This window comes from Stegastes partitus, unplaced genomic scaffold, assembly GCF_000690725.1.
Source record: "Stegastes partitus isolate 25-593 unplaced genomic scaffold, Stegastes_partitus-1.0.2 Scaffold894, whole genome shotgun sequence".
Classification (NCBI taxonomy): domain Eukaryota; kingdom Metazoa; phylum Chordata; class Actinopteri; family Pomacentridae; genus Stegastes; species Stegastes partitus.
In genome coordinates this window covers 261,535-274,954 of record NW_007578625.1, presented here as the reverse complement: position 1 = coordinate 274,954, position 13,420 = coordinate 261,535, and the positions used below count along the sequence as shown (strand labels likewise).

Genomic DNA, 13,420 nt, shown 5'->3' with positions numbered 1-13,420 from the left:
TACATCTTTAAATGACACAAAATGCCCACTTTTGATTGATCATTAACTACTGGGGAAATGTCAACTTTTTGGTACATTATTAAATTAAGGAAAATCAATAACAATAGATGTATCATTAACAGATAGAAATATTGTCTTTCATCATTAATAGAATTGCCATAGTCACTAATGAAACACAGACAATGTCCTGGGTTTTGTCATCCCTCACTGACTGTTGTGTAACATTAGGTTTTATCACTCAGAGCAGGATTTTAGGAGCTTCTTTGTGCACTTTTATTTTTTATTAAGGATCAATATGTTGACTATTTTCTTGTCTGGTTTGTAAAAGAAAAGAAAAAAACAAAAACCAGTGATTCTAAAGTGACGCCTTCACAACACGTGTCGAGCTTCAGACCTGTTAAACACAGTGAATAATGACAGGTTTTGCTGCTTCTAGGCGGGCCGGTGTGCAACACCACATGGGACGGATGGCTGTGTTGGGACGAAGCTGAAGCCGGACTCACCGAGCAGAGCTGTCCAGATTATTACAACGACTTCGACCCTCACGGTGAATCTCCCTGATTTTTATAACGAACTCTGATTAAGCTCCACTAACTTGATTCAACCTTTAATGTCCAGTTTATCGCTCACTTTCAAACATTCCATGTATAATTAACCAAATCGGGTTTAAAGTTGCCCCTTGACCTCCTCAGAATCATCGACAATAACTTTATTTAATGAGGCCATGCAACGCTTTACTGTGAATATTTTAGGGGTTACAGCCCATATAGCCTACAGTTATTTCTGTTAGAGCTCAAATTTTCTCTCAAGTTTTGGTCAAATATGACTAATATTTAACTCGACATCGATGCTTTCATTGTCTAGAACTTGTTCTGACCAACCCCCATCACACATGTTGATATGAGCCTGGATCCACTTTTTAAAGTTTATCTGGTGAATGATCAGAAAACACATCCAATGACCGTTTCTATGACTCTAGACATGAACCTGCTGCACTTTGACTGCTCAAACTACGATACATCCCATAATATTGATGCTCTAATTTGGTTATAAAGCTTATTTCAAATGTTGGGAGTCATTTTTTGTTCAAACTCATTTGTGTTAGAAGAATTCTGGATTGTTTTGTGAGTTTGGTGGATTTTTTTTTTTTTAGGCTTTTAGGACAAATAATGAGTCACTTCGATCATGTTTTTGAGTTATTGTGTTTTTTATATTTTAGAAAAGCTCTGATGAGTTTGGAGTCGTAGGTAGTTTAGACAATGTTTAAGTCATTTAGGGGAACATTGAGGGTATTTTGGACACATTTTTAAATTCATTTTGGACAAATTCGAAAACTTTTTTGGCCAAACTGAAACAGAAAACCCAGCCAGGGGACCAGAACTGGTTTCTCTGACTTCCTGTCGTGCCGTTTTGCTGTTGGAACTGAGATGATACTGATGCAGAACAACAACCTATTTAGACCGTGACACTTGGAGTGGATGTAAAACATATTTGGTTGCACTCAGTTGTGTTTTTCACCACTGAAAGGTTCACAAGTTTCTCTGCTGTACTGATGAAGCTATGAGGCAACTAAAGCGCTGGACCCTCCTCTGTGTACTTCCTGGTCTGTAAGTCTGAAAATATTCAAAGTATGAAGGTGAAACTTTGCGTGACTTCATTAAATATGCTAAGTTAGAAACAGCTGATCTGAGGAGGTCAAAGTGGTCGATTTTTCATTGAATCATCCAAACACAATCCTCATCCTGAAATAAAAACACACCACTGATGATGTCACTGATGTTACACTGAATCCCAGCCATGAACACAAAAGTCTCTCAAATGTGCCCGAAATCAACAGAAACCTCATTTAAAGTCAGAAAAATCGAATGTTTTCCAAGATCTTGATGGCGTGTGAGTGTTCAGAGGAGATTTGTAGAAACAAAGACTTGCTTTTGAACGTCCACCAGAGGAATTTGAACCCCCTTTATCCGAGCTGCTCCTGGATCAGCTCCGGACATGTCAGTAAATCCAGCTGGTTCTCAGATCAAAGGCGGCTCTGTTTGCTTTCATATATACAGCAAAGACGAGCAGAACCCGGGCCAGACTTCCAGTTTTCTGTTCTTCTGTCTTCCCTCTGCTCACCTCCACGTTGCCTTTGTTTGGTTTCCTCAGCTCACAGGTGTGCTGGGTTTAGCCCCGCCCCTTCCTCACCTGTCCAGTTTGGTTAAAGGAGCATTCTGTGCAATGTCGCATCAGTGCATTAAGTTTTGAAACCATTTTTAATCACAAGTTTGTGCAAAGTTAGCAGTTATTTTCCAGATTCTCCCTGTTTTGTTTACGTAGTGATAATATCAAGTAAAATCAAAGATAAACAATAACATTAGCATGCTAACTTTTACGTTTGTCCCTAGATTATTTTTGCTGTATTTTATTCAACAAAAACATAAATAATTCATCGATATTTGACGTCATTTTAAGGGAAAATTATGAATATTAACGACTGAAAGAAGGTAAATCATCTTTAAACTGTTTATTTAATAGATTTTCCCACTTTTGTTAAACTGCGGACACAGAAATGCTTCTTCTATAAGAACAACGCTCCTGAAGGCAGGATGTTCTCAATCCAACATTAAAAAGATGTTTTTCAGACGTTATCGAGGCCTCAGGTGACACGACGTTCTTCAGGAAACGTTCCTGTAATGTAATATATTAATTAACGTTCTGTCTGTGATGTTCTTAAGATGTTTTGGTGATGTTGTTGAGGGAACCATTATAGAATCCATGAAACATTTCCACAATGTTCCATAACAGACGAAGAACGTTCTCAAACCAACATGCAAGAATTGTTCTCCAGATGTTGCCTCAGATGACACGATGAACGTTCTTCAGGAAACGTTCCTGTAATGTGATGTATTAATTAACGTTCTGTTTGTGATGTTCTTAAGATGTTTTGGTGATGTTGTTGGGGGAACCATTATAGAATCCATATAACATTTCCACAATGTTCCATAACAGAGGAAGAACTTTCTCAAACCTACATTCAAAAATTGTTCTCCAGATGTTGCCTCAAATGACATTCTTCAGGAAACGTTCCTGTAATGTGATATATTAACAAAGGTGGAACATTCTGACTGTGATGTTCTGAGGATGTTGTTGAGGGAACATATTATAGAACGTTCTTCCGTTATGTTATTGAGGCCTCAGATGGCACATCGTTGGTTGTAAGATGTTCCGGCACCAAAGGTGGAACATTCTGCTGATGTTTCGGTGATGTTTTTGAGGGAATAAACTACAGCATCTACAAAATGTTTCTACAATGTTGCATGATGACAAATGTTCTTGGTGCAACGTTCAGTTTTGAGAACGTTCGGTCTAACTATGTCGTCACCAAACATTTTTAGAACATCTTTAGTCATCCTGTCTCAAGAAGAAGAAGAACATTCAGGGAACTAAAAGAAAACTTCACTGAAATCATGAGTAGAACTTTGCAGAACTTTGCAGAACATTCTCCAAACGTTACCAGCTGCATGTTTGCTTCCCAGCGATGGCGTCCAAAGTGTGCACGGAGACGGGCGAGTGGGGTCGACACCCGGAGAGCAACCGGACGTGGACCAACTTCACCAACTGCAAAGCCAACGGTCCGCATCAGAGGACGGTAAGAAAACAGATGAAGCAGGAGAACGTCGTGGAAACGTCGGCCTGATCAAATGGTCAAATGGAGTTTGTTGTGTTTCGCAGCAGGCGGCGATGACTCACTTCTACCTGGTGATGATCGGCCACGGGCTGTCGCTGGTGTCGCTGCTCGTATCGCTCGGGATATTCTTCCACTTCAAGTACGGTTCCTTCACTTTATCTCGAAAATGGGAAAAAAATTGGCCAAAAAAAAAAAAAAAGTGGGGATATGACCTTTTATCGCACTTTTAAACGTAATTCACAAAACTTCCTCAAGTGCAAGAATGATTTTGAAGCTGCAAACATTCTTTTGATGAGTTGTGCTGATGTCACATTGTTGCTAATTACATCAACTCAGTATTGTTTGGAATATTTATTGATTTAAAAATAAATTAAAGGTGTACAATTGGCTCGAGAACTTGATCTAGAGTTCATCTGAAATGACGGGACAAAGTTAAGCTTGTGTGTTAGGAAACCTGTGAGCTGAATAAATACGATACAAAAGACAATTCAAGACAAAAAATAAATAACATTTAATAACCAGGTGTCACTTTTTAAAAAAAAAAATGTCTTCATTCTAATGATATTTAAGTTCATCTTTAACTTGGATAAAGTAGTTGGAACAAATATTATTTAAACAGCTATCGATTTAAAAAACTTTTGTTCATAATTTTGGTAATTAATTGAGTAAATCGAGTAGAAAACACTTTATTTTAAACAACACTAAAAGCTTGTGTTTGTAATTTAAGTAAAAAACTCATTCTTAACTATCATCAGCTCCTCCGGTTTAATATAGTTTGTTGGTTGAACATATTTCAGGAGAAGTTGTCAGAAGTTGTTTTCCAGCTGAGTGTACATATCTATAAAGCACAACATGATCTATTAATACTCATAAATCCACTTTTTGTACCTTTTACTCGTGTAGTTTCATTACCACCTGAATTCTAAAGTTTAATTTGGTTTCAAATCTGATTTAAAAGTGAAAATCTGTCTTTTTTTTCTTGTGCGTCTTCAGGAGTCTGAGCTGCCAGAGAATAACCCTCCACAAAAACCTCTTCCTGTCCTTCGTCCTGAACTCCGTCATCACCGTGGTCCGGCTGACCACGGTGGTGAAGAAACAGGGACACACCTACAACGAGTCGGTGAGTGACGCCCTGAGCTCGATCCGTCGCTGCGTTTCTCAGCGCTAACTCTTTGGTGCGTTTCCAGGGAAGCTGCAAGCTGCTCATGTTCATCCATCTGTACCTGCTGAGCTGCAACTACTTCTGGATGCTGTGTGAGGGCATCTACCTGCACACGCTCATCGTGGTGGCCGTGTTCGCGGAAAAGCAGCACCTCATGTGGTACTACCTGCTCGGCTGGGGTGAGTCGGCGTCCGCACAGGTGTTTGAACTCGAGCTCTTTGAGGCTCTGACACGCTGATGGTTTCACAGGTTTCCCACTCGTGCCGGCGGTGATCCACTCCATCGCTCGCCTCTGCTACTACAACGACAAGTGAGTGAGTTTTATCATCACCTCCTGAAGCAGGTCGGATGTTTCCATTCTGCTTAATGTGACTCGTGCCTTCACAGCTGCTGGGTGAGCTCGGCCACGTCGCTGCTCTACATCATCCACGGGCCGATCTGCGCTGCACTGGTGGTGAGAACTCAACTGCTTGGACCATCACTGACCTTCAGGTGTCCTCTAGTGGCACCAGCTTAAGGGACGAAAACAAACAGAAAGTTTAGAGTTCACAGGAGAGTTTTTGCATTTCCTTTCATCTAAATGTCTAAATTTTAAAAAAACGCAAAACAGGAATCATCTTCATGGAGCCTTTGGTGGCCCAGCTATCGTATTTTTTAACTCAAACCTTTACATAATAAAAATAAACTGACTGTTATCTTGTGAACAACAAACGTTGCTGAAACTTGGTTGGTAAAATTTTTAAAAATGAATGTTTTTTAAATATAATCTTATGAACAATTTACTGTTATTTTTGTTGAATTAAGAAAACATCTTCATAATTTTTTTTTTTTAAGTATTAATTTACATAAATCTATCATTTGTTCTTCTATTGTTCAGAATCAGAAACAGATTTATTGCCAGCAATTTGTTCAGGTGGGTTGGTGCAACAAAACAACAACAACAAGTACAGAGTAAACAATAAATATACAGCAAAATAAAGTAACTAGAAATAAAAAATAACTGTAATAGTCCAAAGAATCAAAGTTAAATTGAAATAAGAACCATAGACCAGTGGTGTTATGTACAGGAATATTAAGGGTGCTGATGTATTGATATTCACATTTATACAGATATAGAGGGGGCAGTGGAGGTCCTGGACATGGTTCATGAGGCTGGTGGTAGATGGAGAGAAACTGTTTTTGTGGCGTGAGGTTCTGGTTCTGATGGACCGAAGCCTCCTGCCAGAGGGGTGTGATTGGAAGAGTTTGTGTCTCAGAGTCCTGGAGGCGTGCAGGTCCTGGAGAGAAGGCAGATTGCAGCCAATCACGTTCTGGATGATATGCTGCAGTCTGGCCTCATCCTTGGCTGTAGCTGCAGCTAACAGATGGTGGTGGAGGAGGTGAGGATGGACTCCATGATGGAGCTGTAGAAGTGCTCCATCATCGTTGTTGGCTGCCGCAGGAAGTCCATCCTCTGTTGGGCTTTGTTGATGAGAGAGCTGATGTTGAGCTCCCACTTGAGGTCCTGGGTGATGATGGAAGCGGAAAGACTCCACCAGGGTCCACTGGGCAGCCTCTCAGGGGGATGGAGGGGAGTTGTTCCTCCTGAAGTCCACCATCATCTCCACTGTCTTTAGAGTGTTGAGCTCCTGCACCAGGACACCGGCTGCTCTGTGTCCCTTCTGTAGCCCAATGAGGGTCGTGTCGTCCATGAACTTCAAGAGTTTGACAGACTGGTGGCTGGAGGTGCAGCTGTTTGTGTACGGGGGGAGAACAGGGCTGTAAAATGACTCTATATTTATTATATTTTAATTAAAAAAATTATATGCAGACATTTGCTGTCATTTGAAAGAAACTAATGGATATTTAGGATTGAAAAATGTAATTCTTTTAATGTTATTCTCTGGATTTTTCCCACTTTGTTAAATTATAGAATTGACATGTTTAAAAAAAAGAGACCAAAACTGGGAATAATGTCCACAGATTGTCTTTAATTGTATCACGTCATTTGAAAATAAAATAAAATAATATAGAAACATATATTAAAACTTGTACATTATTTTTTAAAAATAGCAAAATTGATACTTTACAGGTAAATTCTAAATTACACAGATTTAGTGTATTTGAATCCACTAAAAGTATTTTCACAGTTTTTACTCATTTTTAAACATTACAGAATTAAACAAATTATAAAACAACATTTTATGGCTCCCTTGCTGCCACATTGTCACAAATCTTTGAACCAGAATCATGACTAGTCTGAGTTAAACTGTCAATGTGTGAATTATAACTGGTCATAATTCAGCTGCAGATATGTGATCACATCATTATGCAGAATGTGACAAAGCTAATTATTTACTTGAACGATGTGTTGGTTTTATTTTGTCATTCATTCAATTTAAATCATATGAATCACTGTGGAAATGACAGATCTGGACAGCAGCTGAATCAACCTTTCCTATTCTTTTAATTGGCTGTCGTGTTTCTTGGGTTTCTGGCCTCCAGGTGAACCTCTTCTTCCTGCTGAACATCGTCCGGGTTCTCATCACTAAGCTGCGAGTGACCCACCAGGCCGAGTCGAGCCTCTACATGAGGGCGGTCCGGGCCACCCTCATCCTCATCCCGCTGCTCGGCATCCAGTTCGTCCTGCTGCCCTACAAGCCCCACGAGCACTGGGTGTCCGAGATCTACCTGTACATCATGGACATCCTCATGCACTACCAGGTCAGCTCAGCCAGACGCACCGTCAGCACGTAGGACTCCTGCATGGGGCAATAACTGCAGCTTTCAATGCTGAGAGGATTTTTCTAAATTAACTTTTTTTTTTGCACTCAGGGTCTCCTGGTTTCTACAATATTCTGCTTCTTCAACGGGGAGGTGAGTTTGATTCTGCAACGATAGAACTTTGACTGTGATTGTGTGTGTTGTACATAAAAGAAAACTGAGCCAATCAGCAGTGGACATGCTAATTATTTAGCACTTGTCTTTATAGCATGCTAACGCTAGCTTTACATTACGATAAAGACTCGAAATAGGGAAGCAGCTTGCGAGGCAAAATCAGCTTAGCACTCTAGTTGTTTTCCCATTTCCATTCTTTATGCTAATGTTAAGCTAACTAGCTAGCATTAGCTGGATACATGTTAGCCAAACAAAAACAGCCTACTGGCACTTCTGAAGCTCACTAATTAACATTTTATATCTTACTTGTTTTTATCTGTTTATTTAGATTTTGTTAACTTTGAAAAGAGTAGCTGTTTCACTGCGTTAGTGTTGCATGCTAATGGTAAGCTAACTTGCTAGGCTAACCCTGCTGATTCCAGCTTCCTGCTGATGGTACAGACCCAAGTTTGGTATCAATCTTCTTGTCTGACGCTCAGCAAAAAAGCAAATAAGAATATTTTCCAAACTTTTCAAAAATATGATTTGTGGTTTTGTGACACATATTATCAATAATAAACAAATTTGTGTTGCTATTAGCATGGGCTAAGCTAGCACATGGATATTGGCTTGTTGTATAAATATTTGTTCTGTTGGGAGCCCTTTGGTTAAACTGCCTTGTTTCTGTATAGATGCCAGTGACTCGATTAGACTCGACTTTAAACCACGTGTCTGCGTCTCCTCCTTCAGGTCCAGACCGTTCTTCGGAGACACTGGAATCTACAGCGGATGCAGTTCGCCGGCACGTTCGCCAACGCCGACTTCTTCCGCTCGGCCTCCTACGTGGCGTCGTCGCTCACCGAGGTGCACCGCTGCTACAGCATCGAGAGCCACACCGAGCACATGAGCAGCAAGAGCTACTCGGACATATTCAGGTCGGAGAGCCCCTTTGTGTGAGGGCGGCCGACGACGTTCCTGTTTTCTTCTACGAAGATTGATCTTGGAGTTAAGTTTTGTTTTTGCTTTTTTTCATCTCCCAGGCACAAAAAGAAAGAAAAAAAAATCATATTTTACTTTTCTGACAAATCAATAGAGAGAAAAGTGAGACCAAAGACTGTTTTTCCATCATTACCTACACTGCAGATCTGTTCAGATGGGCTGTTGTCAGACACGAGGATGACACCGAGAATCAAACAGCTTCAAAATATATCAATCATACAAGGAATTCATTCTTTTTGCATCGTATGGATACAACCTGAACGTCCTCGATAGTCAAGGAGCAGCTCTGCTGAGCTGACAAAGACACAAGTTATCACTTTTTCATGGCAGTTCAAGAATATTGATGCAAAGTTCAGAAAGTTTGGCCAAAGTGGGAACGTGAACCTGTGATGCTGTAAACGGGAGGCTGAAATATTCTCCCTGATTAATGCAAATTTCACCAATCAGAGCAGAATGAAGAAGGAATCGACAGAAGTTTAGAAATAAAGGCTTTGCAGCAGCTTTGGTGACAAGTTAAGTGCCATAATTTAAGCAATTAAAAATCAGTAGTACACATGTAAACGACCACAAAAGTAAAAATTTAATTGCAGTTCACACTTAATTTACTTTAACAAAGCCATTTCTGCTTCAGCTATTTTTGAATGAAAGGTATGCATCATGGGCCTGAACCCCGTCTTGACGTAAATTTTCTATTTATGTGTCATTTCCTCTCCTCTAAGGTCAACAAATAATGAGATTCACAGCATAACTTTGTCAGACATATAAGCTTACATTGTCCGACTCTTTTAAGTTAATGTTTTTTTTCACTTCTGATTATTCCAAAATGCTGGAGAGACGATGGTGAGAGGAAAAAGTGTTTGTACATATATGTGATTGTGTAAGAATAAGACATATAGTCAGGCAAATAGTATGAGTTTGTACATTGCATTTAGACTGCTACTCGTGTACTTTGCATTGTTTTCCAGTCAGTTAAGAACACACCATAGTGTTGCATTGCTCACAGCTGGTTTTATCACAGCATAGCGCATAAAAATGTCACATTATTACATTTTCAGATTACTTTTAAGATTTCTGTGTCCAGGTAACAAAGTCAGACTTACACTGAAGAATTATGTTATCGTTAACACGTATTAATGTTCAACCTGTTAATTAAGAGCTGCTGGTTTCGGCCTTCAATAACAGGAATGATACGTAAAAATCCTCTGTAATATGAACTCACTCAGCCAACAGTGTAGGAGCAAGAAATGCTTAACGTAGCTTAGCATTAAAACTGAAAATGGGAACTTTAATCCAAGGGTCAAAAAAAACACAAATGTGTGGTTTAATGTTTTAACTGTGGAAAAAGCAAGCCAAAATGGTTTAAAATTCAAAATACATGTACAGCACTGAACCCTAAGTTAAAAATGTAAGATTAATTTCTTTAAAAAATGTAATGTAGCATAAATCTATAATCGTTACAGTAATTTCTATGCAGATTTTTAGTGATAGAATAAGCACTCTTGTTATCGCGGGCATTTTGCTATCAAAGTACCAATAAATATAGCTTAGGATGCTCAGTAGTGGGCTACGTTAAGAGCTGCAAAGTCTGATTAGTAGCATTCATTTCTTAAAGTAATAGTTTGGTTTTGGAAAAAAAATAGTTGCTTTTTTGCGCAGAGTGAAATGAAAAGATTAATACCACTCCTCTGCTGGTACGCTAAATATTAAGCTACATACAGCCAATTAAAGTTACGCTAACTAGCTGGTTAGCTTTTTATTAGCATGAAGACAAACAAGCAGTTTATCAGAAGTAACACGATATCTCATTTGCTTGCTTTGGACAGAGCCATGCTAGCTGTGTCACAATCTATGCTTTCCTGCTACCACATTTGGTTAGCTTTAAGTTAGCATGAAGATTGGAAACAGGAGTACAACTAGCCACAAAAAAATCCTGGCGCAGAAGCAGCCTATCAGCACTTATAAAAGCTCATTAATTAACACAGATTGTGTTAACTTTGAAGAGCCATCAGCTAATGTTAGCTGGTTAGCTTCAGGCTAGGAATAAAACTTAATATGGGCAGCTAGCCAAGCAAGCCTAGCACACTAGCTATGTCCCCATTTCCATTCATTATGTTAATATTTTGTTGACTTTGGACGGAGTCATGCTAGTTGTAGCACTGTTTCAGTTTTGTCTGCTAATGTTAGCTAACTAGCAAAGCTAACCCTGCTAATTCTAGCTTCCTACTGATCCAACAGACTTGAGCTTGGTATCAATCTTCTTGTCTAACTTTCAACAAGAAAGCAGCTAAAATATTTTCCAAAAATCTGTTTTGTGGCAATCTTTTTGTAAAGAAAACTCTTTATAAAGACGGATATAGCTTTTTCAATGCACATAATATCAATAAAGGAAGGTTTGTGTTTCTATTAGCATGTGCTAAGCTAGGACAGAGACACCAGAGTGGACCTTGGTGATGAAATGTTGCACCCTAGTGGCCTAATTGCTACCATTTTCTGACACTTTTGACTGTTTTCCTTCTTAATTTTAAACAACAAATTATGTTGAAGAAACTTCATTTTTCAAAGAAGGCTTTGGGAAACGCTTAAAAATGATGAGGAGAACCTTGAGTTAGGTAAAAGTCTGAATTTCATTGTTGTTTTTGTAACATAGCGCTTGTTTATCCTGAAGTAATAATGCTGTAAATAAAAACAAGCTGTTTAAAACTGGGATTCCTTTGTGTTTCAGTGCCTTTCAGTTTCCCAACTTCCGTTTCATTTCCCTCAGAGACACATTGAAGAAAATCTCTAAGTATTCTCCTTCCCGCTTTTTTAATTAAGGGCGGGATTTCCTCGTCTGACCTTAGAAACCGTTTCCCACTGAAATGAATATTGTTTCCAGACAAAGCCGGGCGTGTTGCTGTCTGCTCAACAGGTACAATTAGGAAGTCCCAGAGGAAGAGCGCCATATCTATCCTTTCAGTGCATCATTCATCACGTTCACGAGCCGTGAAAGACGTGTGATCGAAAGCATGTGTGCGAGATCTTTACGATCGACTCGCATGCCTGTCGTCGCCATGGCCACCATACGCTGAGGAGTCTGTTGGACGGTGTTATCAGTAATCACAGATCTCCTCTTGTCTTTTTTTTACAGCACATGCTTAACCTGCTGCATCAACACGACAGATTCTGGGCGTTTACGATGCTTCCCTTAAAGACAAAGCAGCGAACAGAACACGTGAAGGCGCTGATGTTGTTTACCGACAGCAGCACCTCCCTGTGTTTACCTCAGTGGAAATCGGAGCGCTGGATGTATTGCAGGCATCCTGTTTCTAAGAATACATTGCCATTGAACTCTTGATCCGTCAGCTCTTGTGTGCTGGTAGCAAACACTTCCTCAGCCTCATGACTAACACTTGTTTACTGCCTTCACTTCCGCATGCTTCCACGGCAGCGTGAAGCGTTTAGCCGATGTTTGGCGTCCAGAGTACGGGTCGGTAGCAGTTCTGTGAATTTGTCAAGGACATTTCCACAGGACGCGACTGAACACATGTTCTCCGACAATCCTGCAGCTGTAGCGACGCGTAAATCTGCTGCATATTGTCGTCCCCACATTTAGATTTAATCTGATGAAGGTGATGCACTTTATTGGACTTCACATGGTCCCAACACGGCTGCAAAACCAGAATTGTAAGAAAAATGGAACCAAATCTAAGCGTAAAATCATGATATTTCATTAAAAATTGAAAAGACTGCCCAAAATAAAACATTTCCAATCCTCACAATCTGCAATAAACTAAGAATTCTGCACTCTTTGGCGCAACCAAACGGACTCAGGTGCAACCAAGAGTCAAAAATAACAAAACTTCAGACAGTTTTTGGGTTAAACAGTGTTTCCACAGAGCAGTGACGATACAACGAGAGACACTGAGAGGAAAGTCAAGAAAATAAATGCAGCATGGCTCAAAAACAGTGAACAGAGGAGCCGGTCTGCAGGTAGATACATGCAGCACAGTGAAATGTGTTTCTACAGCTGATGAGCAGAGTGACGTAAAAAAGTTTGTAAAGGCTGCAAAACTGTAAATAGTAAATCTGTAGTTTATGGGACAACATTTTGGTACTTTGTAAAATCTGTTGATTCCATTTTTTGCCAAATAAATGATCAAAATAAATTAATCTTTTAAATTTAGTCATTCTGCACCAAAGACGTTTGAGTTCTCAAAAAGAACTGCATTATCAATATTAATAAAGTAAATATTTACCTAACAAACTGGATCTTTGAATCCCTTATTTTTACTTATCTCAGAAGTCGGAGCTGGGAACAACTTCACATCTGAGCTGTGTTTCACTGAGAGTTAGCTGATGTTCCTGGAAGTTCTTCCATCTTTGTGAAGTCTCACCGTCACTTCTTCAGTTCTTTTCCACGTGGAGCCATGATGCAGACCGAGGCCACGTTTACACAAAAACAGATCTACGTTTTCAAAAATAACATTTTTCACACCAGATTGTTTAAAAAAAAATCGTCTTTTACGCAAACCCACATGAACTCATCGTTAACTGCTGCTGTGAGCATGCCAGACCTGTAGGGGGCAGTGTAACGAGAAGCGTAAAGCCATGCTAGCCAATCAGAATCCAGGAAAAAACACAACAACTGCTGACCTCCTTCTCCTCTGCTCCTCCACACGATAGAACATTTCTGAATGTAAATGCAAACAGGCCAAAAGCGTTTACACAACCGTAAAAACCAGCGCTGCTTT

The 13,420-nt window shown here is 39.7% G+C and overlaps 1 protein-coding gene across 3 annotated transcripts in view; it reads left to right on the top strand.

The window, feature by feature from the left end:
* The window catches only part of LOC103365966 (calcitonin gene-related peptide type 1 receptor-like), a 16,955-nt gene extending 5,559 nt beyond the window's left edge, over positions 1–11,396 (top strand). For 2 of the 3 annotated variants that reach the window (XM_008293551.1, XM_008293549.1), the window contains exons 4-13: positions 437–547; positions 3,522–3,634; positions 3,718–3,812; positions 4,667–4,793; positions 4,861–5,014; positions 5,085–5,145; positions 5,223–5,289; positions 7,320–7,538; positions 7,650–7,691; positions 8,442–11,396. In XM_008293551.1, the coding sequence (XP_008291773.1) occupies positions 437–547; positions 3,522–3,634; positions 3,718–3,812; positions 4,667–4,793; positions 4,861–5,014; positions 5,085–5,145; positions 5,223–5,289; positions 7,320–7,538; positions 7,650–7,691; positions 8,442–8,648 (1,196 nt within the window). In that variant the 3' untranslated portion in view covers positions 8,649–11,396. The remainder of the gene's footprint in view (positions 1–436; positions 548–3,521; positions 3,635–3,717; positions 3,813–4,666; positions 4,794–4,860; positions 5,015–5,084; positions 5,146–5,222; positions 5,290–7,319; positions 7,539–7,649; positions 7,692–8,441) is intronic. The other variant, XM_008293550.1, reaches the window with a different exon arrangement.
* Positions 11,397–13,420: the final 2,024 nt, after the last annotated feature.